Source organism: Molossus molossus, unplaced genomic scaffold, assembly GCF_014108415.1.
Source record: "Molossus molossus isolate mMolMol1 unplaced genomic scaffold, mMolMol1.p scaffold_m16_p_19, whole genome shotgun sequence".
In the NCBI taxonomy this organism is placed as follows: domain Eukaryota; kingdom Metazoa; phylum Chordata; class Mammalia; order Chiroptera; family Molossidae; genus Molossus; species Molossus molossus.
Window position 1 is genome coordinate 15,433,286 of NW_023425354.1, and position 27,234 is coordinate 15,460,519.

The window sequence follows — 27,234 nt, forward strand, 5'->3', positions numbered from 1 at the left end:
ATTTTTTTTAAATGTGTTTTTATTGTTTTTGGAGAGAGAGAGAGAGAGAGAGAAACATCGATCGGCTACCTCCTGCACGCCCCCTACTGGTGATTGAACCTGGGCATGTGCCCTAACCAGGAGTCGCACCAGTGACCTCTTGGCGCATGGGACAACGCTCAGGCCACAGCCACACTGGCGGGGCCTCTCCAGGGCTTTTCCTAGCACCAGCAGCCTGGGATGTTGCTGACGTGGTTGGTTTTTCTCTTTTGTCTCTTCACATTCAGTGCTGAGGTGTGCGGTGAGTGTGTGCGTGGGCATGTGTTTGCATGGGACATACATGTAACACAGACTGTATAAGTGCTTATTGCTCAGAAGGTAGCTTTGAAGAAGTTTTGGCGTTCAGTTTTGAAGTGGAGCAAAACCATAAACCCCTGCCTCTGAGCTTTTTTGGCGTTTCCTATAGAGGAGGAGTGAGGGAAGAAATCATTCTAGTCTGGGGAAATGCGGCGTTAGCAGCCAGCTGTGTGTGTGAGGAAACAGACCCTGTGGCTGCTCTATAAACCCAGGCTGGCAGCCGTTGTTCCCTTTGGTCCCCCCGAGTGTCTGAGACTGAAGGGCCCTCCCTGCTCCTCGTGCTCCCCGCTGGGCAGCTCAGGCTTGGACTTCGGAAGCGGGTGGCCTGGGCGAGCCTCCTGCTCGCTCCCCTGCCTCCTCTATTCGTCACCCCGCCCTGCCGCCCCTTCCTTTCCTCCGCGTGTTCTTCCTGAGAGTGGGACCGGACTATTGGAAAGTTCAAGGGTATTTCAGGAAACCCAGTACCCCAAGTTGGGTACTTGACTCGTACCACCTGTGACATTTCCACACCGAACAGCATTGGTCCCCCATGGGCTCTGGTTTCGCCCACTCCAGAGTGTGCCCAGGGTGGGATGAAGGGGCTCTGGACCCGAGGGCCATGGATCTTCCTGCCTCATGTCCTGCTATGGCCAGGCGCCTACCACTGGGTCAGTCGGTTCTCACCTCCACGTTCATCAAGTATTTCTATAATGTTCAGTTTAACCCGATTTCATACCTTTAAACATAGACTGTGCAGGGAAGACATTGTGCCTGGGCCCCTCTCGGTCTGAATTCCTTCAACAGTTGGACGCTCATGGACGTGGAGCCTGCTTGGCTCCGGGGTGCACGGGGACATGAAGGACAAGGGGTAGTTGTCCCTCAGCCCAGTGCTGGTGAGTGGCGTTGACCACTCAGGAGGGTGCAGAGCCCCAGGGGTAGAGGGCCTTCAGTGAGTGCTGCTGGGGGGTGTCGGGGAGGGCAGCTTCCTGGGGAGGACTGGACTCCAGTGAGGTTTGGAGGAAAAGGAGAACTAGGATTTGCACTCTCTCTAGACACCCAGCTGGATCCCAGACATAATCCAGCAAGGAAGATTGGTTTCGTTTGTCTTCCTCCCGTCTTTCTAAATTATTTTATCTTCAAAGCATGATACAGGTGTTAATTAACATGTGGCTCATCTTGGAGGTGGGCAGGTGGGAACACCACCCTGTTGGCGAGGCTCAGGGAGTGGGCAGGGGCCTGAGAAGGCAGAGTGCGTCCGAGACCGCGGGGCCCTCAGACCTCCACTTGGACGTACCCTGGGAGCCACCCACGGTCTCAGTGTTCTTGGGTCCTAGCAGAATAAAAGAGCTGAGGCTCTAGTGGGAGAGATATTTGGTACTGTGGGATGAACATTGGGGAGTTGGAGGGTTGAAGAGGAATTCTGGTAAAATTCACTGTCATTGTGAATTTTAGGTACAGGATTCTATTTCATTGTTTTCATTTATTCACTTGAGTTTTAAAAAATGTACTAAGCATATCTACTTCTAGGCAAGATATAGCAAGGGGAAACACTTCTCCCAAAAAAGCTGGCCAGCCACGGGGGACCTTGCTGGTTGGGAACTGGATCCTTTGTACCCCATGCTTAGCCCACCAGCAAAGGGTGGTGCGGGGCTTATTGTCTCTGCGGGTGGGGGTCGGAGCAGCCCTGGCATGTGGAAGTGGATGGGACGTCCACCTGTGACTGTTGATGTAGTGACTCTGTGGAGGCTGGATTTCTCCTTACTCCAGCCACAGAGGGGCCCTTCTGCGTCCTCTCCCGGGGGCGAGAAGTTGCGCATCTTGAAGCCTGGCCTCTCCGAGGGCTCCCTAGCAGGGCGATCATGCCAGTGGGCTGGGTGGTGGAGGGCACCGAGACGGCTGAAGCCCTGTCTCCAGCTCTGGAGAAGCAGCCGCTCTGGCTCTCCAGTGGGCTCTCCCTCCTTCAGGGGCCGTCTTGACACAGTGCAGGAACCAGAAGGCGGGTCCTCTCATCCTATGAACGGTACCTCTCGGTGGCAGCTGGACTCTGCTTGCCTCGCAGGAAGCCCAGATCCATTTCTAACGATGCCCCCTGTCTTGGCACTGCAGGCTCCTGAGAACCAGCCCGAGACCTCTGCTTGAGGGCCCTTCCTCTGAAGACGTCGCAGTGTGTGGAGCGCGCCCCACACCCACCCCCTGCCAAACCACGGCCTTTACCTGTGTCTTCCGGTGTTTCCCCTGCGACCCGTCCTGTGGGAGTGCCCCGTGGGCCACCCCAGAGTTCACCCCACGCTCCGCGGCGCCAATGGTGAAGATGACAAGATCCAAGACTTTCCAGGCGTATCTGCCCTCCTGCCACCGGACCTACAGCTGCATTCACTGCAGAGCCCACTTGGCCAATCACGACGAACTCATTTCCAAGGTACACCTCCCTGCAGGCCTTGCTTGCCTTCCCGGGGGAGGGCACTTCCCGCCCCTACGGTCGCAGAGGGTGCCGTGCTCTCCCTCAGAGCCCGGGACACTGGCACCCGGTTTTCTCCGCAGGGAGGGCTGCCCCACGCGGCCGGCTCGTCCAGCTGAGAGCTGCCTGAGCTGGGGAGACACGTGCTGGTTCCGTTTGTTCTTGGGAAGTTAGATGTCACCCCAGCTGGCAGGCCCGAGGGGCGGGGCCGAGGCGGGAGTGGAGCCTCGGGCCGGGCCCACGAACCCGGCCTGGCCCACGAACCCGCTGGAACACTGCCTGCCAGGGAAGCAAGTGTGAAGAAAGCGGGTTTCAGCTGAGATGAGACAGGATGTTGCCGGCCGGGGTCGTGAGACTGTTGATGCTGGGGAGGACCAGAGTGATGGAGGAAGGGCTGGCTCACTGGCCTGTGGGCATCTCCAGGGCGTTGACGTGAGGGGACAGGGCACGGCCTTGGGTCCGAGTCAGACGTCGAAATGGAGCCCCGTTTTCTGGAGGAGCCTCAGCAACGGCTTCCTGAAGCTGGGGTGCTGTTCATAAAGAAAGAACCCCGGTCTCCGCCGTGCAGTCCTGTGCGGCTCTCCTGTGGGGAGCTCTTCCCTCCCGGCCGGCTCCCGGGGCAGGGGGAACAGGTTTTACGAGGCTGCATGGAAAGCAGAGGGATCATGGGGACGTTTCCCTTACAAACCTCCTTCCTCGGGACCTGGACTGCATGCCGTTCAAGTAAAAAAAAAAAAAAGAAAGAAAGAAACCTTTATGCAGACCCAGACTAAGTTTTTTAAAAAATTGTAAGAAAAGGGGGCATCGCTTTTTCTGCCTGTGGCCCGGGAGCCCCCGCCAGGGCGGGGTGAAGGATAGCAGTCTAGAGCAGTGCCGTCCAGCTGGCCGACTGGGCAGGAAGTGAGGAGGCTGCCTGAGCAACCACGTGAGGTATGGGGATCCTTAAATCAGGGCTGAGGGCGGACCCCTCCTCCTAGGCCTCTCCCAGGTCTCGGGGTACCACAGGGCTTGAACCCGGAGCCCTCAGAGCGCTGGCGTCTGGCCCACTTTCCCTTCTGTTCCAGCCGGTCTGTAGCTTCCTTCTCTGTCACCTCACTCATCTTGTCTCAGATTCCTTGGCTCTGTTGGGAACCCCTAGAGTCTGGACGTTTGGGTGGGGAGTCTGTGTCAGTGAGGGGGGACGGGAATCGGTCCTCTTTGCTTTGGAAGAGTGCCCGCAAGCTCGGAGGGAACATGTGAGTTGTCCTGTTTCTAAAATCCTCCAGAGGAAGTGGGAGCCAAGACGTTTTTCTAATACCAGGAAGCAGAGCTCCGATTCCCGAGCAACGGAGGGACCGGTGAAATGTGTGGTAGCACCTTCCGTGTACTAAAAACTGCTCTCGACACTTGGTCGTCTCACTTAACCTTTGCAAGAAGCCTTTAAAGTAGGTGATAATAGTCATATTTTATATGGATGGAGACGTCGAGATTTATAAATGTTGTCCAAGAGCTCAAATTAGAGGCTCAGAGGAGAGAGCAAGGACGGAGCGTGTCCAAGAGGGGTTCTGGAAGAGGTGGGCCTGTGGGAGGGCGATGAGAGTACGTGGAGATGGGAATGGCCTTCAAGGTGGTGTCTGGCCTCCGGCCTGGTGGACAGGGCCTGGGGTGTTCTGGCAGAGCCGACCTTTTGAGTTAGGGCCCCCGCCAGTTCCTCGCTTTGTGCTCAGCCACTTGGAAGCAAGCAGCATCCCCTGAGGAGATACAGGTGGGGGGATTGCAGGCCACCGTGCCTCGGCCGAGAGCAGCCCTGCTTCCTCACCGTCCCCTCCCAGGAGCTCGTACGTCTCCCTCTCCACCTGGGCCACCTCCTGCCGGCTTTGTTTCTCTGGGTCAGAATCCGACCCGTGCCAAGAGCCCAATAAATGATCAAATAAATGGATGGCCAGGGCCTGGGCTTCGGGAGAAGACAAGCGATGAGCAAAAGAGACTTGGTTGGCCCCCTGTCCTCCTTCCTGCGCCTTTTGGGGCAGAAAGGCTCATTCACGAATCCAGGCCAAAGTCAGCACAGGCTTCAGTTTCACTGGCCACAACTGGTGCACAGATGGGGCGTATTAGAGCCTGATGATTTAAAGAGTCGGGTTAAATGCCTGCCTGTGGGGAAGGACGAGGGAGCCGTGGCTGGCATCGCACAAAGATTCCTTTATTTCACGCCACAGCCACCCCCGGCATTAAAATAATCTATAGATTCTTAGGCAGGTCCGCTTCACGGAAAGATCATCGCCCCAGCCCCCTCCTTGGCAAATGGGCCTTTCTTTTCATTTTGTTCCTCTCTTCCCTGTAAGAAAGTTCAGGGAGAGAATGTTTCTCCTGTTCTCCCCTCTCGACACAATCTCCCATGCGTTTTCAGAGTCTGCCCAGTGGGAGCTGGGCGCCGGGAAGCAGATAACTGGAACAGCCGTGTAATTAAACGATACGCGGTGCTTGTAATGGAGCCTTTCATCGGGGAGCTTGACAGTCCATTGTTCTGTCTGAAGCAAAAGCAAAAACAAAAACGGGGAGGGGGGGGGGGCTGCCTTCATTGTGGAGAAGGCGACACAAGGCCTAGAGAACTCGAGCTGAGTGTGTGTCCAGCGGAGAACTGGGGACGGAACCAGGACCGCAGCTCCCGTCCTGTTGGCTGAGCCTGCATGGGAACGTGTAGTTGTCAGGTGTTAAACAATCAGGGCTCTGTTGACATGTGGTGTGAGGAATCCTCCACCTTCCCAGTTTGCTTAGGGCCCTAGGGCCCTGGGTGCCTGATCCCCTGCCCACTGATCCCCAGTTTCTCACTGATCAGAGGAGCGAGGTGGTCTTGGCTGCGTCTAATGCCAAGTAGCCGGCGCTATGTGCCCGCTCTCTGGGTGCCAGCGCCATGGCAGTCCTGTGCGGTAGGTGCACCTTCTTTGAGGGTGGGGGGAGCAGGTTTACCTCATTGGGTTGTTATGAGGCTGGATGAGATCATGGATATGTGGGTGGTTAACAAATCAAAGAAAACTCTATGCAAGTATGAAGTGGTTCCTCTGCTTCTCTTGGCCTTGCTGTCGGAAAAAAAAAAAAAAGGAAAGGCACGGGGGTGGGGTGGGGGGGTGGGGGGGATTGTATTGTTCCTGCCTGACACCAAGCAGATTTCGATTAGCCAAGATACTTTCACTTTAGACCATAGAGTCCAGGAATTAGACAGAGAGGAAAATGCAATAGAAGAAATCGACAGCGAAGTTGTGCGTGTCTGCAGAAAGGTACCAGCATCGCTCTGGGGGCTGGGGGCTGGGGGCTGGGGTGGGGAGTGCAGAGCCCCGAATCGATGACAGAACTATCTGGGGAATGTGCTGAGGCGTCCCACAATCTCCTTCTCGGGAGTGCTGTGGTCTAGGCGCTGGAGCGGCTGCGTGCAGCAGTGTTCCGAGTCAGCATGAGGAATTGCTCACACTGTTGTTGCTTAGTGGTGCAAGTCCCAGGATAAAAATATACCTTGGCTATAAAATAAGAGTGGTTTCGATTGGAACAGTTAGTTGCCCTGAGTGAGAACCATCTAAATGCTCACTTCAGCGGGTCCTGTTATGGAAACCTGGATCTCCGCACAGCTTTTCCCTGGAAACCTCCTGTCCGTAGTCATTCCCTCCTCCCCTGCCTGCTGACCCTCCGTGGCATCGTGGAGAAGGCCACTTGGGCATAGTGAATTGGGTGTATCTATCACGGTCCCACTCCAGGGACAGTGGCTTCATTTCAAGACTCTGGTTGCTCCCGTGTGGTGGACCCTTGGAGGGCAGGCAGTGCCGGAGGCTCTGGGGTCCAGTGAAGGTGACGGGAAGAAATCCTTTGCTCACCCTCCCAAGCGGTTTTCTACTATGTCACACGCTCAGGTCAGTTGTCATCTGGTAGCAGATACAGAATTCCCAGAGTTGCCGAGCATGGAGCCCAGCCCCGCTCGGGAGGAGACCGGCCGCAGGCCAGCAGTGACAGCTGAGGTCACGGCCTCTGCCCCCGCCCGCCCTGCCACCGCACACCCTCAGCTGTGCTCCGGGGCGGGCGCTGGCCCGTGTGTTTGCTGCTGTGGTGGGGAGCTTCTAGGGGGGTGTTCTTTTTTTCCCTGTGGGGTTCCATTGGGCTTCCAGTGGTGGCTCGGGTGTCCCCTCCTGCCTGGACAGCAGGTGAAGCCTTGCTGTCATCACTCTGAGGAAAGTGGCAGGGAGCAAGGTGTTCTGAAGCCTTGTATGGGTCTCATAGTTGCTGAGAGGCCCACTCTGCCTCAGTTTCCCAGCTCTGCTTCTGAGCACGAGTGTTCCATACCAGTGAGTCTCAAAAAGACCTGTACCCCCAACACAGTGCCTTGGAGGTGGTGTGCACGGAGGGGTACCAGTATGGAAGTACAGAGATCTGGCCCATTCTGACTACCTTTCGGGTCCGTTTCTCTTAATTCCTCCCACCCACCAGCTTGTCTTTAATGTACAATAAAACTAACTCTCCAGGGTATTAATGCAATTATTTATGTCCTGAAAGTCTCATGTAAAAAATACAGGAACAGAATATCTAAAAATCGACTCAATTCATTTTCTCGAAGTACTTTAGAAAATGTTACAGCATTGGATTGTTCAGTGGCGTTAGTGACTGTTGTGCCACATCAAGCAGAATAAGCCGTAAAGAACATGCACAATAAGATGTGTCACTTAGCCCGGCCCATGTGGCTCAGTGTTGCAGCGTTGTCCCATGGACTGAGAGGTCCCGGTTCAATTCCCGGCAGGGCACATGCCCGGCTGTGGGCTCGATCCCCAGTAGGGGGTGTGCAGGAGGCAGACAATCAATGTTTCTATCTCTCTGAAAAATCAATAAAAACTTTTTTCTAAAAAAGATATCACTTAGATTATTCTTGCAAATTATATTTTGAATTCTAATTTTATCAGTTAAGAGATTTTTGGTATCCAATGGATATATGCCAATGATTTTTATAAAAACCACAATTCAATAAAATTAGTATTTTTATCCTGGCAAGTTGAGAAAAACCAGATTGTATGTAAACCTATAAATATCTGTCTCATAAAGTGAACTTTTTGTTTCTAAAATAGTGGGACCCAGCCCAGTTGGTGTGGCTCAGTGGTTGAGCATTGACCCATGCACCATGAGGCCGCCAGTTTGATTCCTGGTCAGGGCACATGCCCAGGTTATGGGCCTGATCCCCAGTGGGGGGCATGCAGGAGGTAGCCAGTCATTGTTCTCTCTCATAGATGTTTCTGTCTCTCTCCTTCTCCTTTCCTCTCTCTCTCTAAACTCAATAAAGAAAAAAAAATTTTTTTTTTAATATATAATAAAATAGTGGGACCCAGGCTGTAGTGACCAGTGAGCTTTAAGCAACAAACACTTGAGAACAACCCATACCATAGAGTGTCTTTGTTGCTTCTGCAATGTTTGTAAGTCGTTGTTGAATGTTTGTCATTGTTTCCTAAAGAGCATTTCTGAGGCGCAGCAAAGGCAGAGTAATAAATTACAGAGGAGTCCCTACATAAGCCAATAAGCCCAGTTTCAAAACACATTCAATCAGTTTAGCTTCTGTAAAGAAAATCACTTGCCTAACCTAAAATTACTTCTTTACTTCTTGTCTGCAGCTACTTGACCGTTGAAAGTCCTGATCTCCTACCCATGAAGTATTAGTTCTGGAAGAGTGCAAAAGAGATGATCCATTGACCACCCAGGGAGGGGAGTGACAGGTGAACCAGGTCTCTGCAGAAAACCTCCAAGGGGATGTCACTGGATTACGGTGTTTCTTGGTGAAAAGAAACCATTTGGAGCTTATAAAATGTAATAACTTATAACATCTCCCCCCAATAGAGACAGAGATTGAATCAGTTCAGGGTGAGATCAGACATAAATTAGGCCAGGATAATTTGTATAGCTCAATTGTTCTAAGACGGGACCATCGTAGCAGGATCTCAGTGGCCTCTGGTATGTGTGGGTGATGGCAGTGGGGACTGTGCCCGTTCTTGCTCTTTTGTCTCGTTGGCTCTGTTCTGTCATTGCACAAATACCAAACATGTACTGTGTATGTGTGTGTGTGTGTGTGTGTGTGTAGCACTGTGCTGGGTATTATGATACTATCCTTAAGGATTTTATCTTTAGGGAACTTTGACTGTAGGGGGAGATAATAAGTTCACAAGTCATCCCTTCTGAAATTTGTCCTTTGCTTTCTGTTTATCTTAAAGCAGTTACTACAGTGTGATGATACATGTCTGCCCTTAGCTTGTGAACTATTGAGGAGATGCTTGTGATGTCACTTTTGCATCTTTAGTGCCTGGCGCAGCTCCTAAAGGCTGGTGGATGATTTCAGCAAGTATTGGCGTGAATGACTTTTAGTATTGTAGGATAGAGACAGATATCAGGGGTCTTAATTTGGGGTCCATGGGCTGGCTTCAAGGGATCCCTGAAGTTGTATGTTTAATTTCATGTGTATGTATAATTTTCTGGGGAGGGTTCTATGGCTTTCATAAAGTTTTCAAAGGGGTTGTTGGTCAAAAACACCTTTGTGGGCCCCGGCCGGGTAGCTCAATTGGTTAGAGCATCATCCCCATACACCAAGGTTGCAGTTTCAATCCCTGGTCAGGGCGCATATAAGAATCAGCCACTGTGCCCAGCCTATGTGACTTAGTTGGGTGAGTGTTGTCCCATGCACCAAGAGGTCACCGGTTTGATTCCCAGTCAGGGCACATGCCAGGTTGTGGGCTCAATCCCCAGTGGGGGGCATGCAGGAGGGAGCTGATGAAATAGATGTTTCTATTTCTCTCTTTCCTTCTCCTTCTCTCTCTCTGTAAAATAATTAGTAAAAACATTTTTTTAGTAAACCAATGAATAGCCCTGGCCGGTTTAGCTCAGCAGTTAGAGCATCGACCTGCAGTCCGGAGAGACCCGGAATCGGTTCCCGCTAAGGACACGTACCTCGGTTGCAGTTTGTCCCCGGCCCTGGTTGGTTGTGCGGGTGGCAACCACTCGATGTGTCCCTTTCACATCGATGTTTCTCTCTCTCTCTGTTCCTCTTTCTCCCTCCCACTCTACCTGAACAAAAAATGGAAAAATGTCCTCGGGTGAGGATGATAAAAAAAGATAAAAACAATGAATATATAAATAAGTGAAACAATAAATTGACGTTTCTCTTTCTCCCTCTCTGTAAAATCAATAAATAAAAAGTTTTAAAAACGTTACAATCCATCTGTCTAGAAACTGAAGTTCCAGGAAGACTTGGTAGGAGTGACTTGAGATGGGTCTTGAAGAACCTAGACGGGTGGAAGCAGATGCGGAGGGACCAGGGAAGGGCAGCATGAGCCAAGAAGTGGAGGTAGGAAGTGTGCAGGGAGCAGCCGTTCTTTTGGGTTAGATATTGGAGGACTGTGTGCCAAAAAATCGAAGGGGTAGGGTGAAGCCAGGTTGTTGAAAGAATACAAATTCGAGTCTGGCTGATGTGGCTCAGTGGTTGAGCGTCGACCCATGCACCAAGAGGTCGCCGGTTCGATTCCTGGTCAGGGGCACATGCCCAGGTTGTGGGCCCGATCCCCAGTGAGGAGCGTGCAGGAGGCGGCCAATTTATGTTCTCTCTCATCGATGTCTATCTCTCTCTCCCTCTCACTTTCTCTCTCTCTCTCAAATCAATAAAGGAAAAAAAAATTAAAAAGAATACAAATTCGGACTTTATCCTACTGAAGACTTTTGAGCAAGCAGTTACGTGACCAGAGCTTCGCTGTGAGATGGGGAACGTTGCTGGGGTGTGGTAGGGGAACTGCTGAGAGGCTAGACACGGAGAAGCTGGTGCAGATGCATCGCCGTGATCTGCAAGTGTCCCAGGCATGTGGTGATCCTTCAGCAAATGCCTGGTGACCACTGCTTGGAAAAGAAACACAAGCATTCTATCCTTTGTCGCCCAAGATCGGGAGGAATTGAATTCAGGAAGTCACACTCTTTGGATGGAGGCAGGCCTGTCCCACAGTGAAAATTAATCTGGGCACACCTGGACTTGCTCCCCAACTCATTACCCAAGGAACTGCCAGGGACGGAGTCTGGTGCATCTGTGTTTTGTTGCAGATTACAGGCAGCAGGAGCACATCAACCTGCTCAGACGGGGTCCTTTCTCAGTGGTTGCTTTAAATACCAAAAGGAAATGTGGACTCGAGCTCTGAGGTACACCCTGAAAATTAGCTCTGTGGTGTGCAGATGTCTGTAAGGGTCCAGTCATAAGGCTGGGTTGTACCTTAGGGTCTCGGCGTTCAGTAGGCTGCTGGTGACTGCAAGCTTGCGTTCCTGGTCAGAATCCCAAGGCACCCTTCAACAGGGTGTTCTCCCGGGAAGCAGAAGTGGGGGCAGGACCTCTGGCCTGTGTTTCTGTCGAAGTCCCGCACTCCTCCCTCCCCCGGAATGAAAATGCTACAACATTACTGGTGTGGCCGTTTGGGGGCCTGACCCAGAAGCCGAGGTCATACACTGCTTGTTTGGTTCCATGATACATTTTTTGCATTTGAAACAACACACCAGGCCCTCGCCTGGGTATCAGGATAGGGAGATGAAGCCAACAAGAGTCCTGCATCTTTGGGGTGCATGGGAATGAAAGGCTCTCTGGGGAGGGCAGAGTGTTACAGATGAGGTTGTGTTGGTGACATACAACACACAGGATGGAAAAGTCTGCATTGCTGCTATTAACTACTGTTTATGGAACATCTGCTGTGTGCTAAGGACTCCGTTAGACGTCTTCCTTACTCCTCACTTGACAGCATCCCTTGGAGGTGGGGATCAAGTGACTTGCCTAAGTCCATAGGTTACCAAGAAGCTGTGTGGGATACAGATCCAGACAGGTCTATGCCCTCTTTACCGTTGGAGGACCCAGGTAGCTCCTTTTGGCACTGACTTTTTTCTGGTGTCTTTCAGTAATATTGGTGGCAAATCCTACCCTGTATTCCCTCCTCTTATTTCCCTTGCCCGGAGAATCCTTTCTTTCTCTGTATTCAATCTCTACCCATTCTTTTTTTTTTTTTTTTTTTTTGCCCTTCTAATTTTGTATCCATGCATTTATTAAAATTGAATACGTGGTGGAAAAATTTAAAACACAAACTATAATATGGTTAAATATGCTTGCATAAAGGAAGCGGAGTCAGGCTTAGGAGGCCGTGCATTCTTTATCAACCACCCAGGAAAAGGTTGGACAACTGTTCTGTTCGTGGTAAGAAGACGATGTGGGAAGGGCTGAATGAGAAATGCTAAAGCTGCAATGTACCCGAGACAGTATAGTAGGCAGTTGTACCAAAAACTTAGAGAATGATATGGGAAAAGCCCTCTTCATTGACCGTTACGGAAAACATTTTCTCCTCAGCAATAAGCATTTCTGTCCAACCGTATAGCAAACTAAGTAGGCTCAACCCATTCTGGAAGATCAGCCTCAGGGTTTTCTCGGATGTCTTCCTGCACTAGAGGATTTTCTCCCTCTGCTGACTGTCTATAAAACTCCCTGCCTGGTTGTTCCATTGGGCATTTAATGATGACTGTCTTGTAATAACACAGTCAGTGTTGTTGTGGTTCCATGCACTTTTTATGTGTAATTGTCTCGCTTCCTAACAAGATTCTAAATGCCCGGGAGTCATAGACTCAGAACGTTAGAGCTGGAGGGCCTTTGAACCTGGGTTTTCTAGTTCGGCTCCTTGCTGTACAGATCAAGAAGCCAAGGCCCAGAGAATCGGAGTGCCTCTTGACTTTGTACTTTGCCGCCTCCTCCCCGCCACACCACCTACTGCCTTGCACATAACAGGCGCTTGTAAATGCTGGAGGCAGCCCTGGGGGAGGGCTGGCAGCCAGAGGATTCAAGCATCCAGCTGTATGATCTTGGGCAAGACTGTTCTCTCCAGCTTCCTCTCTCTTTGTCCTTCCAAAGGAGGCGTCGGATTAGACTGTCGTTAAAGGCTCCTTCCATATCCCCCATCCTCTGATTTAATGTAGCAGCAGCAGATGATATGAGGCAACATTACTTAGTGATTAGCAGTATAAAGTCTGAGCCAGGACATTCCCTGGGTTCAAACTCTGGCTTCTTCGCTTAGTCGTTATGCAAGTTACGTTACGTAGCCACTCTGTCTTCACGCCCTCCTTGGGAGAATGGGGTGTTAGATACCTGATAGAGTTTTTGTGGAAATTCAAAGAGGTAATCACTGTAAAGTACTTCATGGTACCTGACATATAGTAAAGGCTCCATAAATGCTGCTACCTGTTGTTTTCTGTGCCCATTAAGCAAAATAAAAACAGAAAGTGGCACTCAAAATACAACCAGGGCCTGGCACCCATAACTGTCCTGGTATGTTTGTTCCTTCTCTTTTGAGAGACTGAGCTTCTGCCCTTTAGCTGTACAGCTGGTCTTCTGAGGCCTCTGTGATCCTTGAGTCTCTTGTTACTTATAATTCCAAAGGGACCAACAGGTCTCCAGAGGTAATTAAATCACAGCCGCAGCAGCCTTCGCCCTGCTCTCTGGGGCCTTCGCGCCAGCAGCTGCGAGTCTCTCTAGAATTTAAATGGAAAGCCTGCCCCCACCCCCTTCCCTTCTCTTCTGTCAGGTGGTGGTTTTGCCTCCGACCACAGATCGACTGGGTTGCAGAGACCTCAGACCATTGTGACAACAGCAGCCCAGGCAGCTGGAAGAGAATGTGGGGCCTGGGTGTCAAAGCCGGAGCTAAGAATTGCTTGTCAGTTTGGTTCACTCTGTGATGCTGCGGAAGGCGAGTTGGGGGTGGGGAAGCTTCCTTTGAAAGAAGTCCTTTTGCTTATCTTAAAAAAAAACACCACCAAAAAGGATCTCTGATACCTTTGTTTCCAAAGCACTTAGCCTGTTCCTGAGGGCAGGGCTTGACCTGGTGACCCAGAGCTGCCAAGCCAAGGAGCTCTGGCCTCCCCACCCTCCTTCGCCTATTGCTGGTGGCTGGACAGTGACTCAGGGAGGAGGGCAGCGGAGGAGGAGCCTGGCTCTGCCAGCTGCTGCTAAAAACAACAGCACCTAATCAGTCCCCACGCCCCTCCCTCCAGACCACGGTGATGTCAAGAGGCAGAGCCGGTGGCACTGGCTCTCCCATCCCCCTGGGCCCCAGCACCTTTGGGTCTTCAAAGGGGCAGCTTGTGATTATCAAAAGCTAAAGGATCGATTTTGGAGAGCCCTGGGTGTAAGCTGGGCCTCACCCAGCTCACCCCAGTACCCTTTGGTTACTGGGAAACCCACCGTCTAAAGGAGCAGCTGGTGACTGTAGAGGTGGGGGTCTCCACCCTGAACCTGGTACTGAGGTGTCTGGGGCAGCTGAGAGGCCAACATTTCCTCATTGCTTTCCATTCCGTCTGCCTGATTTCCATGCCCAAATGTGTGCAGCTTTTTACTTGGCTGTCCCTGTCCTTCCGTGTCATGTCAACCCAGGCTAGTCCAGCCTCACGAAACTACCAGCTGGGCTCTTGCAGGTCGAGGTGGCCCGTGCTGTCCTCTGCTGTGTCTCTGCAGGAATGTCCGTGCAGGGCCAGGCCTCTCACCGTTGCTGGTAGCTGCATTGTGTATTTCTGAAAGCTGGCCCTCCCCTTTCTATGCCAAATGTTCAAAGTGACAGGGAGGGCTCTGCAGGGTCCCTTAAGGTTTGCCTCAGACACATTCCCTCAGGAAACCCTGAGGCGGGAAGAAGCCAGAGAAGCCAGACCTCCTGTAGCTCCGTAACTCACCAGAGTTTTTGATCCTGCCCCCAGCAGGAGAAAGAAAAAAAGCCAAGTCTATCTGAGGGAGGAGAGCCCCACCCCCTGTAAAATAACAGGCCAATCTGCCCCAGGCGCCGAGGGGGCAGGTGTTGGGTAAATACAGGAGGAAGGAAAGCCGATAAGATATGGTCTGACACATCTAGGTCACCAGGCTGCTGCTAGGCACCTGTATGACTGGTCACCTTGAAACTGACAGGAGGGGGAGGATGGACTTTTGTTCAGGGCACAGACTGGCCAACTTCCCATGCCTTCATTTGTTTATTCAGTAAGCATTTCTTGAGCACCATTATATTCCAGGCCACGTGGTGGGTATTTCAGGCCCTTCTGTGTCTCCATTAGGCAAAATCTCCTCCTGGATCCCAGGCCTATAACTAGTGCTAAAAAAAAGAAATGACATCATGCAAAAGCCAGTCCACTAACTTCCAGAGTGGGGGCAGCCAGGCTCATGGGAGACTAAGGAGCTGTTTGAAGTCTTAATTCCCAGTTCCTTCAGCTAGATCAGGGGTGGGCAGAACTTTTCTGCAAAGGCCAGATAGTAAATACTTCAGGCTTTGCTAGCCATATGGTTTCGACTGCTGAATTCTGCCCCCATAGAATGCATCAGCAAACGAGCGTGGCAACATTCCAGTCAAACTTTATTTGCAGAACAGGTGAGAGGCCCAGTTTGGCCCTTGTGTGTTGTGTGCTGACTCCTAGGCTAGATGTGTCCGTGGTGGCCAGGGAGATGGCCTCGGGCCAGAGACAACACTCTGGCACTCTGTGTCCTCAGTTCTTGTCTTCCTGTCAGAAAGAATGCAAACAAGAGACAACACATAGCAGCAAAAGCAGGCAAGAATTTATTTGCAGAAAAGGAATACACTCAGCCCTGGCAGGTTTGTCTCAGCAGTTAGAATATCGGCCTGCAAACCAACGAGTTCCAGGTTCGATTCCGGCCAAGGGCCCATGCCTCCGTTTCGGTTCATCCCTTTCCCCAGGGGTTGTATGGGAGGCAACCAATCGATGTGTCAATCTCACATCGATGTTTCTCTCTCTTAAAAAAAAAAAAAAAGAGGAATGTACTCAGATACAGTCTGAGAGAAGCCAAGCCAAGCGCCCCACTCGGTTGGGGTTTGGGGTATTTATGCCCCTAGGCTGGAGTGTCCCTAAGTAAGTCTCCCTCTCCCTTATCCATAGACAGATAGACACAGAGCTATCTTCAAGCTATAAGGCTCTTCACCCAGGTGTCATGCCACGGGAACCACATCCTGGAGGGGCTCTAAATCTGTTCTCTCACATAGGGGTCTGTTGCCTTCATTGTCTAATCTTGGTTTCCCCTCCAGGCCCCAACTGCCTCACCCAGCTCTTATCTTTCTAGCTGCTGCTTACTCTAACAGAGAGCTGAATGCATGTTGGAGAAATGGTTTATGTGACTTCAGGAGGACTTCCAAATCAGCAGGTGGCTACCTGTGGTGCGGATAGTGTAGGAGTTGATGCTCTGAGCTCACTGACAAGGTGTATTAACACTCAGGTGTCAGTTTGGCTGCACAGAGGATTCCACTTTCACAGGCCAGACTTCCACTTCAGCCACCGAGCATGCACAGGTTCCCACCACAGGTGACAAGGTGACCCAGCCAGACAGGGCACGTAGTTCCACAATCTCAGCACTCTGATGGGGAAACAGCGTGGGGCCCTGCTGCTGGAGAGTCTGCTGCACCATTTAAACTCCCCGAGTAAGGTCCAGCCACCTCTGCTCTGTGTCTGGCTCCACCGCTAACTACTCCTTGTGGCTCTGGATAAGTCACGTAACCTCTCTGACCAGTCAGCAGATACTGAGCACTGTCTGAGACGCTGGGGGTTCAGAAATGGACGCAGCAGAATTCTTGCTCTGAAGTAGCTTATGGTCTAGCAGGGAAGCCAAACAAAGCCGGGGAAGTGAAACACAGACTTTGAGTAGGTGACCGTTCAGGATGTTTGGGGGCAAAGAGCAGGATGGGTATTGACTGAGTGGACAAGAAAGGGGAGTCCATTCCGAATAGAGGCAGAGAAACATTCCAGAGGAGAGTGAGCCTAGGGACCCACAGGTAAGAGGTGGAGCAGGCGTGCGAGCGGGAAACGGGGGTCAGCAGGGGCGGGTCGTGGGGCCCAGAGGAGGTCACCCTGGGTTCTGTGTGCTGTGGGAGCCACTAACTGGTTTTAAGCAAGGAAGTCAGAGCATTTGACTCAGCTTCTCTCATTTCCATAAACCATGTATTCATGAGCTTTGTGTGACTAGGAATGTTGTGTAAAGTTAATAAGCACGAAAATTAAACCAGTGTCTGCAATTAATAACCAGGCTCAGTCCTTTCCCGGTGGTGCCTTTAGCCAAACAACAATCAGATAAATCATTGGCCAACACCAAGCACCCCAAACGAGAAGAGGGCCTTTGTTCCCAGTTTTGCCAGGCCAGGTCTTCCCTCCTGGGTGGCCCTCGTGGCTGCTTGAGGCACACAGCGCGGTCACAGGCCACTCACAACCCCACACTTACGTGTTTTTCTGTCACTTGAAAGGGAGGACTGAGCTGCAGGATTCAGGTGGCTCCTGGTGTAGCTCTGAGGTTCAGGACTGGGCAGAGTGAGGGCAGGGCAGTAAGAGGCTTCTGCAGTCTGCATGTGTTCCGGGGCTGCCCGCGCACAATCGAAGCTGGCATCAGAGAACCGGGCCCCGGGGCCGTGATCCCCAAACCTGGTAGCATCTCGAGGTGCATGCCCTTGAAGGAAATCGATCCCACAACTCATTGGTCTGTGGAACTACTGAGCCTAACCAGCCAGGGCTGTATTTTTTATTTTTTGTGAATTCTCACCCAAGGATACTTTTTCCATTGATTTTTAGAGAGAGTGGAAGGGAGGGAGGTATGGAGAGGGGGAGAGAAACAGGGATATGAGAGAGACACATTGATTGGTTGCCTCCCACGCGCACCCCAACTGGGGCCAAGAATCAAACCTGCAACACAGGTACGTGCCCTTGACCGGGAATCAAACCTGTGACCCTTTGGTGCGTAAGCTGACGCTCTAACTGCTGAGCTACACCAGCCAGGATCTGTGTCTTTAGTAAGTACCTCCGCTTTCCCCCTGAGATTGATGCAACTCGTACTAATAGTGGGAGCCACGGCTCGAGGACAGATGTTCCCGGGACTTGGAAAATAGCTACCCGTGCTGGGCTGACCACCCACTGTCTACCCTGTAGCCCTTTCCACTGCTGAAGGCCCAAAGGGTGGTTTTGGCTAACGTTTGTGTTTGAGAAAGGAAACAGCTCCTGGGAGGCATTCTTCTAACGATGAGGACAAAGATGATGACAATAGCCATCGTTTTACTGAGTGCATACTAAATGCCAGGCACTGCCCTGGGCACTTTCTATATGACGCATACCTTTTGTCGTATACCCAGCCAGAGAGAGAGGTGCTGCTCTTGTGCCCATTTTCAGGTGAAGAAACTGAAGCTTAGACAAATTGAGTGGACCAAGGGGACCAGCTAGGAAATGGTGGAACCAGAACTGGAATTTAGGCCGGATCCCCAGTCCGTGCCCCCAAGTACTCTGCCACGCTTATTTCTTGCTCTGAATTAGCAGAGGAACCCAGCTCAGCCCCCTCGCCTGGTCTTTCCCAGCTTCCTGCCTGGCTTTGCAATCTCCGGGTAACTCCCTGCTCCTGGGGTTTTGCACTGAGACCAAACACAGGACCCCAGATTCCCTCTGTGTGTGAGTGTGTTTTGTGAGTAGGGTTCCTGCCCGCAGAGCGTGGCGCGGGAAGGGGAGACGAGACAGGAGGTCCTCAGTCCTCAGCAGGGGCGGAGGAGTTCCTCTTTCTTAAGCTGTTTACTGATTAACTCTCTTTGCTCCTCAAACCAGAAAGAAGAGGAACTCAAGAGTCAGCAGGACTCAGAGCCCTGATTAATTTATGGTCCAACTGGGTCAGGGGGAGTGACCCTGTGCATTGGCCCCCCCCCTTTTTTTTTCAGGGACACGTGTGCCCAGCTCACTGGAGCAGAGTTCCCGGGCACTGAGGGGAGAGGTTCCAGGTCCCCTCCCCAGCGGGGGAGTTAGATCTCCTGTGAAGCACATGTCTGCCTGTTCGGTCCCTTCCTCCCTGGCTCCCTGGCTCCCTGGCTGGCCTCCGGCTGGTTTTAAGTTGCCCCAAATACCCAGTCTCTTATTTCACATCCTCAGGCGAAGATCCCACAGCCAAGGTGCCCTTGCAGCTCCGCTTGCTTTCCCATCACCGGTCACTGGCAGATACGCCCCTAGGAGGGAGGAGGGGAGGTGGAGAGGTGGGGAAGACCTGGGCTGACCCCTTTGTCATGGGGTACCGCAGGTCCTCCAGCCCCCCAGTATTGGGGTGAGGGGTGGTGCCCAGCTGCCTGGCCCCATCCTGACTGGCAGATGGAATTTGACTTGGCCGAGCCCCGGCTTTACCTCAGGGTGGAAATTGGAGGCTGCGAGTTTGTAAGTGTCAAGGGACAAAGAAACTCTGTTCAGTGTGTGGACTGGAAGGCAGGGGCTGCTGAGCCAGGCTGTTCCTGCACAGTCTGCCATGGCCGTGCCAGACTCCCTGTCCAGGCCTCGAAGCGATGGTTCGTTCTTGGGCTGGGTGGGCCTGAGCCCTGGGTGCTGCTGGGAGTCTGGAGGGAGAAGCAGCCAGTGGACAGAATGTTCTGGCCGGGATGGACCAGCCTCAGCGCAGGCTGGGCCCCTGCGGAGAAGCGAAACCTTCCTCTTTCAGCCAGTCCATATCTTGAGCAACAAATGTCCTGCCAGATGAACTGGTTTTAATTTACCTTCTGAAGTGATATAAGCTGTTAACGTCAAAATGGGAGCGACCAGGCCCTGGCTGGTTTCGCTCGGTGGTTAGAGCATCGCCCAAGGACCAGAGGGTCACGGGTTTGATTCTGGTCAAGGACAGGTCCCTGGGTTGCAGGTTCAATCCCCGGCCTGTGTCTTCTCTCACGTCAATGTTTCTCTCTCTCTTTCCCTCCCTCCCTCCCTCTCTCCCTTCCTCTCTCTCCAAAACTCTAAAAATCAATGGAAGAATATCCTTGGGTGAGGATTAACAAAAAAAGGGGGGGGAGGGCGACCAGGAAATCCGCACAGTTAGCTTCGTTCGTCTCACTGCTTTTGGGGAACGAACCCGTCTCCTGGACTGAAACTTCTGCCTAATCTCTTCTCTGCCACTCGCAACCGAAGCAGATACCTGGAACCTGGTTATAGGGATTGTTAGGTGGAGTAGTTGGAGTTCCAGATCAGCTCAGGCCATGTCCCCAAGAAGCGGTCCCCAACCATGGCTTCCAAAGACAACCTTGGGAGGCGATGCCCAAGAAACAGAACCCACGAGCGGGCCTCTGTGTCTAGGTTGGTACCCAGAATGTCCTGAAAACGGTATCCAGAATGTCCAGAGACGACTTTAAAATGTGTGCGGAAAGGTAGCAATTAAATGTTTGCCTTGGAATCAGGCTGGCCTCTGCCTCTCCCAGGAGCCCTCGCCCAGGGAAGATGATTAAAAATAGATCTGAGTAGCACTTCCTGCTCGGCAGATGGCTGATCGCGAACTGGGGCCTGCAGATGACCTTTCCTTTCTGAAATCTGCTCTGTGTTTCCATGATGCTAATTGAGTCCCTCTCTAGACCTAATCAAAGAGCTGGCTGAAAAGGGGGAAAAAAAAACACAAAAAACCAGCCCACAGCTTGCTGTCCTGGCTGGGCTCAGCTCATGGAGCAACTTGGAAGTGCTGGAATTTGTATGGGGAACACCCACTCCGTGGTCCAACTGGCTGGTCCTTGTTTAAAAATGAACAAGTTCTGCTTTCAGATTTGCTGTCCAGTGCTGTTAAGGATCCCACACCCTCTCCACCCCCGTCAGTAAGGAGAGATCCATGCATAGGGGAGTGATAAGAGAGCCCTGTGTCTGGACGCTTGCACAATAGACAATGCTCACACTCAATTCAAAACAAAGTAGGTGTCCCAGAGAGAGGGGCTTCTGGAGACCCTGGCTTCTAGGAGGGGCTCCCCTCCTGCTGGCTGTGGCCTGTCCTCACTTACGGAGTGCCAGAGGACTTGAGACAGTGCCCCGAGTGCCCCTGAGGTGGTCTCCAACTGTGGAAGACACAGATCTCTGTTGTTTTTATTATTGTTTGTAGCAAACCTCTAGGGACCACGCAGCCTCTTCATGGAGCCCCCCCGCCCCTCAGGAAAGAGATGAGGATACACACAGACTGTGCTTAGTCCTCCAGGTTTTCTTCCCCCTGACTTCCTTCCCAAAGGAAGCCCCCTGCTGACCCCCAGCGCACACCTCGGGTGCTCGCATCCTCCGGGCCCCGTTCGTGTTTGCAGAATCCTTTTCATACCCACACATATCATGGCGACATACATTGTTTTGGACATGCGTGACGTATTTCAGTCCCACTTTCTAGTGGGCTAGGTTGTAAGCACCTTCAGGGCGGCGCTGACTCGCTGTGTTTTCATGGTGCCCAGGAATCTGTGCCACACCGCTCGTCAGGTACTTGTTGATATGCAATTGTGGAAGGACAATATTCCTTTGTATGGCCACACCACACGAGTCTGAGCCACACCCTTATAACTGGACCGTAGATCCCCCACCCCAACCTTTTGTTTTTTTATCCTCACCTGAGGACATTTTTGCATTTATCTTCAGATAGAGCGGGAGGGAGAAAGGGAGGAAGAGGGAGAGAGAAACATTGAGTGGCTGCCACCTGCACGACCCAACCCAACCAGGGCTGGGGCCAAACCGCAACCGAGGTACATGCCCTTAGCGGGAACCGAACCCAGGATTCTCCGGTCCACAGGCTGACGCTCCAACCACTGAGCAAAACCAGCCAGGGCGCCCCCTCCCCAATCTTTTAATATCATGGACGACATCCGTGTGACACAACTTTTTGGCCTGGGAGATGATTTTCCAGTGGGCGATATTTTCCAGTGGGCCTGAGACTTTGACATTGGCCGAGGAGAAGGTTGAGCCGCCGGAGTATGTGAAAGGGATTCACTGTCTGTGTCTCGAGGACGAGAGTGTCGGCGTGAAATTACCAGATAAAATAGACCAGCCGATGAGTAGAAAAGACCTTCCTGCAGATAAACAGGAAGTTTAAAAACACCAGGGAAGAGGTCTAACTCTGAGTCAGAAATGTTTGTTTAATGTGCGAGGCGTATTCTCTCTGGAGAATATGGACTCACAAAATGTTCACCCTTCTAAGAGACCTTACTCAACCCCCTCATTTCACAGATGATGCAACTTCCAGCTCAGAGGAGCAGGGGTCTGTCCAAGGACATCATGCTAGTTGAAGGCAGATGATCCAGCGGTGCCTGGCCGGGCTGCCAGTGCTCGGCCGGTTATTCCCACCCAGCCCAAACTCGGCTCCTAAGGCCAGTCCCAGGGAGTGTGGGAATGCAGAGGCGGAGTGTAGATCCACGCGAACACGCTCGGGGGTAGCCTCATGCGGGGCCGCGGCCACGGCGGGGGGAACACGCCGATGGACCTGCTCTCGTGTCTGTGCGGCGTCCAGCCCAGCTGTGTGCGCCAGGCCGTGCGCTTTGGGTAGCAGTCCAGGAGGGGAACGCGTTGAAAGTGTTTAGAGAACACCAGGTACGAAACGAAAGGTTAGCCTCAGAAGACAGTGGTAGACTTGGTGAGGGTAGAGCCTGGCATATATGGGAAATTTGAAGGAACTCGTCGAAGGAAGGTTCTGCCATTTCTTGAGGGCCCGTTAGATGCCAGGCATTTGACTTTTTGTGAGGTGAGCACCGTCATCCCATTTGGCAGGTGCGAAACTTGAGATCAGAAAGGTGGTCGTATCCAATAATATGTCCTACAGAAAGGGCAGAACTGGGAATCCAATCCAGTTCATCCCACTGCTTAATTCTGTCATCATACCAAGGGGCTAAACGGGGGGAGTTTAGCCCATAGAAGGAAACCTCGGTGTGGGCAGGATGGCAGCATTAAGGCTATAACTTGAGATGATTTGGGGCACCAAAGGGTGTAAAGATGGAGGATTCAGGGAGCTCTCGGGAGGCAGAGTTCATTCAGCAAATATAAGGGCTTTTACTACTGTCAGAATGGGTGGTACTGAGTTTTCTATCTCCGGAAGTATTTAAGCAGAGGGTTGGTAGAAACGTGGACAAGGTCCATGCATCAGGTGAGTGGTTGGCCTTTGGAGCTTCTAATCTCACTGGCCTATGAAATTAAAACTAGATAAAGTCACGTGCACATTTGGTTTGGTTTTGAGATCCTCCACTGTGTACTCTGATCCCTGCAGACTGCAGTTAGTTATTTCTCTTCTACAGCCTCCCCAAGCATTCTTCTGGGTGTTCAGTCTTTTTACCATGAAGTTCAGGTGCCGAAGAAAGAGGATTTTAAGGGGCTTCTTTGCTGTTAATTATTTTTTTCCTGTGGGTTGTAAAATAAGACTCATTCATTCAGTAATGAGCTAGGAAGGCTGTTCTCAGGCCACGATGCAGAGAATATCCCTTGGTGGTCCTCAGTCATTCTTAAGCATTGTAGGTTTACACATTTAACTCTATCTATTCACTCAAGGGTGACCGTGCTCTGGTGGAGTGATTCACCCTAACACAACTCACAGGAAACTAGTTGGTAGACCAGAATTCTCATTTATTAATTTACAGATAATCCTGAAAGCTTGACCTGGGTGTTCACTTCCTTGGAGGTAAACCCACTTGAGCAAGAGAATTTGCTGTAGGCAGTTGCTGAGTAAGTGTGGAATCAGAGCAGAGGAAGCTGAATAGCCTAAGAGATTTTCATCAGTTTTGACGGCTTGCTCCATCCTTCTTCATCAAGGAGACAGCTTTTCCAAGTGAGCCTGCTCTTGAAAAATGTTGGGGGCGGGGAGTAAAAGCCATAGGTTTAAGTTCTGACCTTGACTTACAAGCTCGGTGAGTCACTTGAGCGGCCCTGGGCTTCAGTTTCCTCCTGTTGTTTGGGAGGTTGATTTCGTTCACGTACGTGAAAATGCTTTGCACATTCTGAGGTCTTACGTACGTATCAGCATCCATCCAATTATGTTAGGCTCCTTTCTTTTCGGAAGTTACTTGGACAACACCCTGTTTATCCCGTTTTTACTCTCCCCTAGTTTGGAGCCAGACGACCTGGGTCTCTGTCCTGTGTTGGCTGATTGACCCTGGGCACCTGTCTAAACTTCTCTCTGCCTTACGTTTCTCACCTGTAAAATGGGGACGATGATTGTGCCTACCTCGTTAGATTGTTAAGAGGATTAAGCGACTTGGCTCATGTCAAGCCGTTTGAATCCTGCCTGGCATGGAGTAGGCACTGTAAATGGGAGCCGTCACTGTTGTCCTTCACGCTTTAATGAGCCGCCTCAATCTCATCTGTAATCTCTCTCCAGTATCACTGTAGGAATTGCTTGTTAGAAAAGAATCAAAAAGCCGTTTCCTCGCCCTGGCCGGTTTGGCTCAGCGGTTAGAGCGTCAGCCTGCGGTCCAGAGAGACTGGGTTCAGTTCCCGCTAAGGGCATGTACCTCGGTTGCAGTTTGTCCCCAGCCTTGGTTGGGTCGTGCGGGTGGCAACCACTCGATGTGTCCCTTTCACGTCGATGTTTCTCTCTCTCTCTCTCTCTCTCTTCCCCTCCCACTCTATTTGAACAAAAAATGGAAAAATGTCCTCAGGTGAGGATAAAAAAAAAAAGAAAGAAAGCTGTTTCCTCCATAGCTTCAGTCTTGGAGGGAAACCTCTTCTGGCCTTTTCGCCTGGATTGGTTGCAGGGTAGGACTTACCTGGAGAGTCTGTAGGTTTTTGCCAGCTGACTTCACAGATGTCCCTTGTAGTGTGAGGACATTTTCATTTGCCAGTGTCCAGTTGGCTTTGGAAACGGAAGTGTAGATTGAAACATAAATCTAAGAAATTGGTGTTTGTTTTTCCTAGGTATACAGATAATAGTGGATGGTTTTTTTGTTTGTTGTTTTTTTTTAGTATTTTTTCTCTATTGATTTTAGAGAGAAGAAGGGAGAGGGAGATAGAAACATCGATGAGAGAGAACATCGATTGGCCGTCTCCTGCATGCTCCTCCCCCCCTGGGCATCTGGCCCACAACCTGGGCAGGTGCCCTGACCAGGAATTGAACCAGCGACCTCTGGGTGCATAGGTCAATGCTCAAACCACTGAGCCACACCAGCCGGGCTATAGTGAATGGTTTTCAAAGGCCTAATGGTTTTGAGAGAAATTTGAGCGCCATTGTGTCAGCGCCCGTCGGGGTTTAGTTTCATATTGGAGTTGAACTGTGAAGAGCCCAGCTGTGGATGACTTGTTGCCCTTACACCCTGATCCACCGTCTCTCCTCTGTCACTCAGAAACCAGTCTCCCCGAAGAGTCCAAGTGAGGGTGGCATGGCCGGCTTTCTTCTGCGGAGGCTGCTGCGTGCGTGGCTGTGGGAATCCCCTGCTCCCTCCCCTTCCGGAGAAGCCTGCTTCTCCAGCCTTCTCTACGGAAAGCGACGAGGGGAGGCAGGGCGCTGAGGGCCGGTAGCGTGTTTGCCCACTGGCTGTATGTTTCCATTGGCATCTGCTGTCTTAACCGTTTGCTGCAGACGAGAGAGCCCCAAGCCACAGCTGAGGTCCTGGGACAGCTGGGGGAGGAGGGGAGCAGTGGGGGAGGTCCGTGGCTGTCGGGGGGTTTAGGACAGAGTCTAGTAAGACAGCCCGGCCCTTCCAGATGAACCAAGCAGCTCCCATTTTAGATCCCACAGCCCGTGGTGGTGCCAGTACTGTGCTTTGAGCTCAGGCAGTCTTCTGACGCTCACAGTACCCCTTCGGAAGAGGCGCCGTGTTCCTCCCTTTTGCACATGGGACCTGGAGGCTCACAAGTGTCTTGGCCAAGGTTACACAACTAGAAGGGCTGGGTCCAAGGCCACCCTCCCCCCAAAGCCTGCACCTTCCCCGCTACACATCAGGCGGGCGCGACACTGCGAGGGAGCCGAGCTGGGGGCCTTTCTCTGTTCTGTTTCTGTCTCCTGGGTCCATCCCTGAAAGCAGCTGGGTTCACGGAGGTCAACAGGAAGGTGGGTTTGAAAGGGCTGATCATTAAGTGACGGGTCCCGGGATTTCCCCCTGTCAGTAAGATGTGGCACCCATGCCCTTCACCACCTTTTGTTTTCGGCCTTCAGGGTTGTTTCTTGGAAGGGTAAGCTCCGTGTCCTTGGAATCTTATGACTCCGCACTGCAGATATTTCCTCCTTTTGAGCCAGTCCCTTCCCCGCCCCTCCCTCCGTGTGCTGGGGGATGTGAGGTCGAGTGGAGACCTACCAGAGCTCAGAGCCAGGGGAGAAGGCTGTGGGGCTCTGCTCTGCCCCCAGGCCGCACACGTGGCCTTTTACCCCATTCAGTTTCCAGACGGATCTGTGAGTGCCTTTGGTAGACCCAGTGTTCCTGGTGACCCGCGTCCTGGCGTGGAGTCAGGAAACTCTCCCTATAATGAGCCCGGGTTCCTTATTTCCATTTAAGGCCCTTTCCTCTTGTTCTTATTGCAGAGGAGAGGGAAGCCATCTCCTCTCACCTTTCCTCTTAGCACACTGTTCAGTTTGTTTTTTTTAAGTTGCATTTGAGTTCTAGTTCTGGAAGTTTTCATAGTTCGTTGTTGTTGTTGTTGTTGTTGTTAATCCTCACCTGAGGATATTTTTCCATTGGTTTTTAGATAGAGTGGAAGAGAGGGAGGGAGGAAGACAGAGAAACATCTGTGTGAAAGAGACACATTGATTGGTTGCCTCCCCCAGGACCCTGGGGTCAGGGATCAAACCTGCAACTCGGGTACGTGCCCCTGACCGGGAATCGAACCCACGACCCTTGGGTCAGTCACTCTAAACCGCTGACCCAAACCTGCCAGGGCTTCATTGTTCTTTATTATCACCCTTTCCACTTTCTCCATATGCTTCCTCGGGGTGAAATCCAAACAGGATCCAGTATTATTTTGCTTGGGTTTCAGGTCTTTGGAATAGAGCCCTGAGGCTTACATTGACCCTAAATAGGAAACTCCACCAGGTCTAATGTGGATGGAGAAAAGAATGAGAAAGGAAAAAACCTGGCCCCTGGCCCGACCTTCCCCAGCCTGATGTCAGTTCTGTTGAAGTCCGATGTTTAGCTAATACCCCAAGGGCAGGGCCTTCACCAACTCTCTTTTGTATCTCTACCTAACACTTATGCTACCTTCTCACTGAGATGATTTGTAGTATACTACATAGTGACTTGAGCAAATCCCTAGAGACAGGAGGTAAATTTGTGGTTGTCTGGGCCTAGGGGTAAGGGACCTGGAAGGAGCCTGGGACTGATGATAGGGGATGTGAATTAGATGGTGGTGATGGTTGCACAACCTTGTGAAGACACCAAGAGCCACTGCACTGTATACTTTACAAGGGTGGCTTTCATGGTAATGTGAATTACATTGTAATTAAACAAAACTCAGCTTTGTATTTGTGCCAGTAAGTTCTTTTAGTTATATAATGAATCACGTTCTTACAACAACAAAATTTACATAATTCCTTGAAGTTTAGGGGGCACTTTCTTTTTCATACACATTCATTGATTTTGTATACAAACCTGGTGTGAATGTGAATACTGTTTTGTTGTGCCCATTTTACAGATTAGGAAATTGAGTCTTAGACCAGTTAATTGGCTTGCTCAGGTTGGTCACATAGCTGGTGTATGGCAAAGCGAGGGCTCAAACTTTCAGTC

General features: G+C 51.5%; 1 protein-coding gene across 2 annotated transcripts in view; it reads left to right on the forward strand.

Moving 5' to 3' along the window:
* The window catches only part of YPEL2 (yippee like 2), a 56,733-nt gene that overhangs the window by 17,661 nt on the left and 11,838 nt on the right, over positions 1 to 27,234 (forward strand). For both annotated transcript variants that reach the window (XM_036268503.1, XM_036268502.1), the window contains one exon: positions 2,422 to 2,734. In XM_036268503.1, the coding sequence (XP_036124396.1) occupies positions 2,618 to 2,734 (117 nt within the window). In that variant the 5' untranslated portion in view covers positions 2,422 to 2,617. The remainder of the gene's footprint in view (positions 1 to 2,421; positions 2,735 to 27,234) is intronic.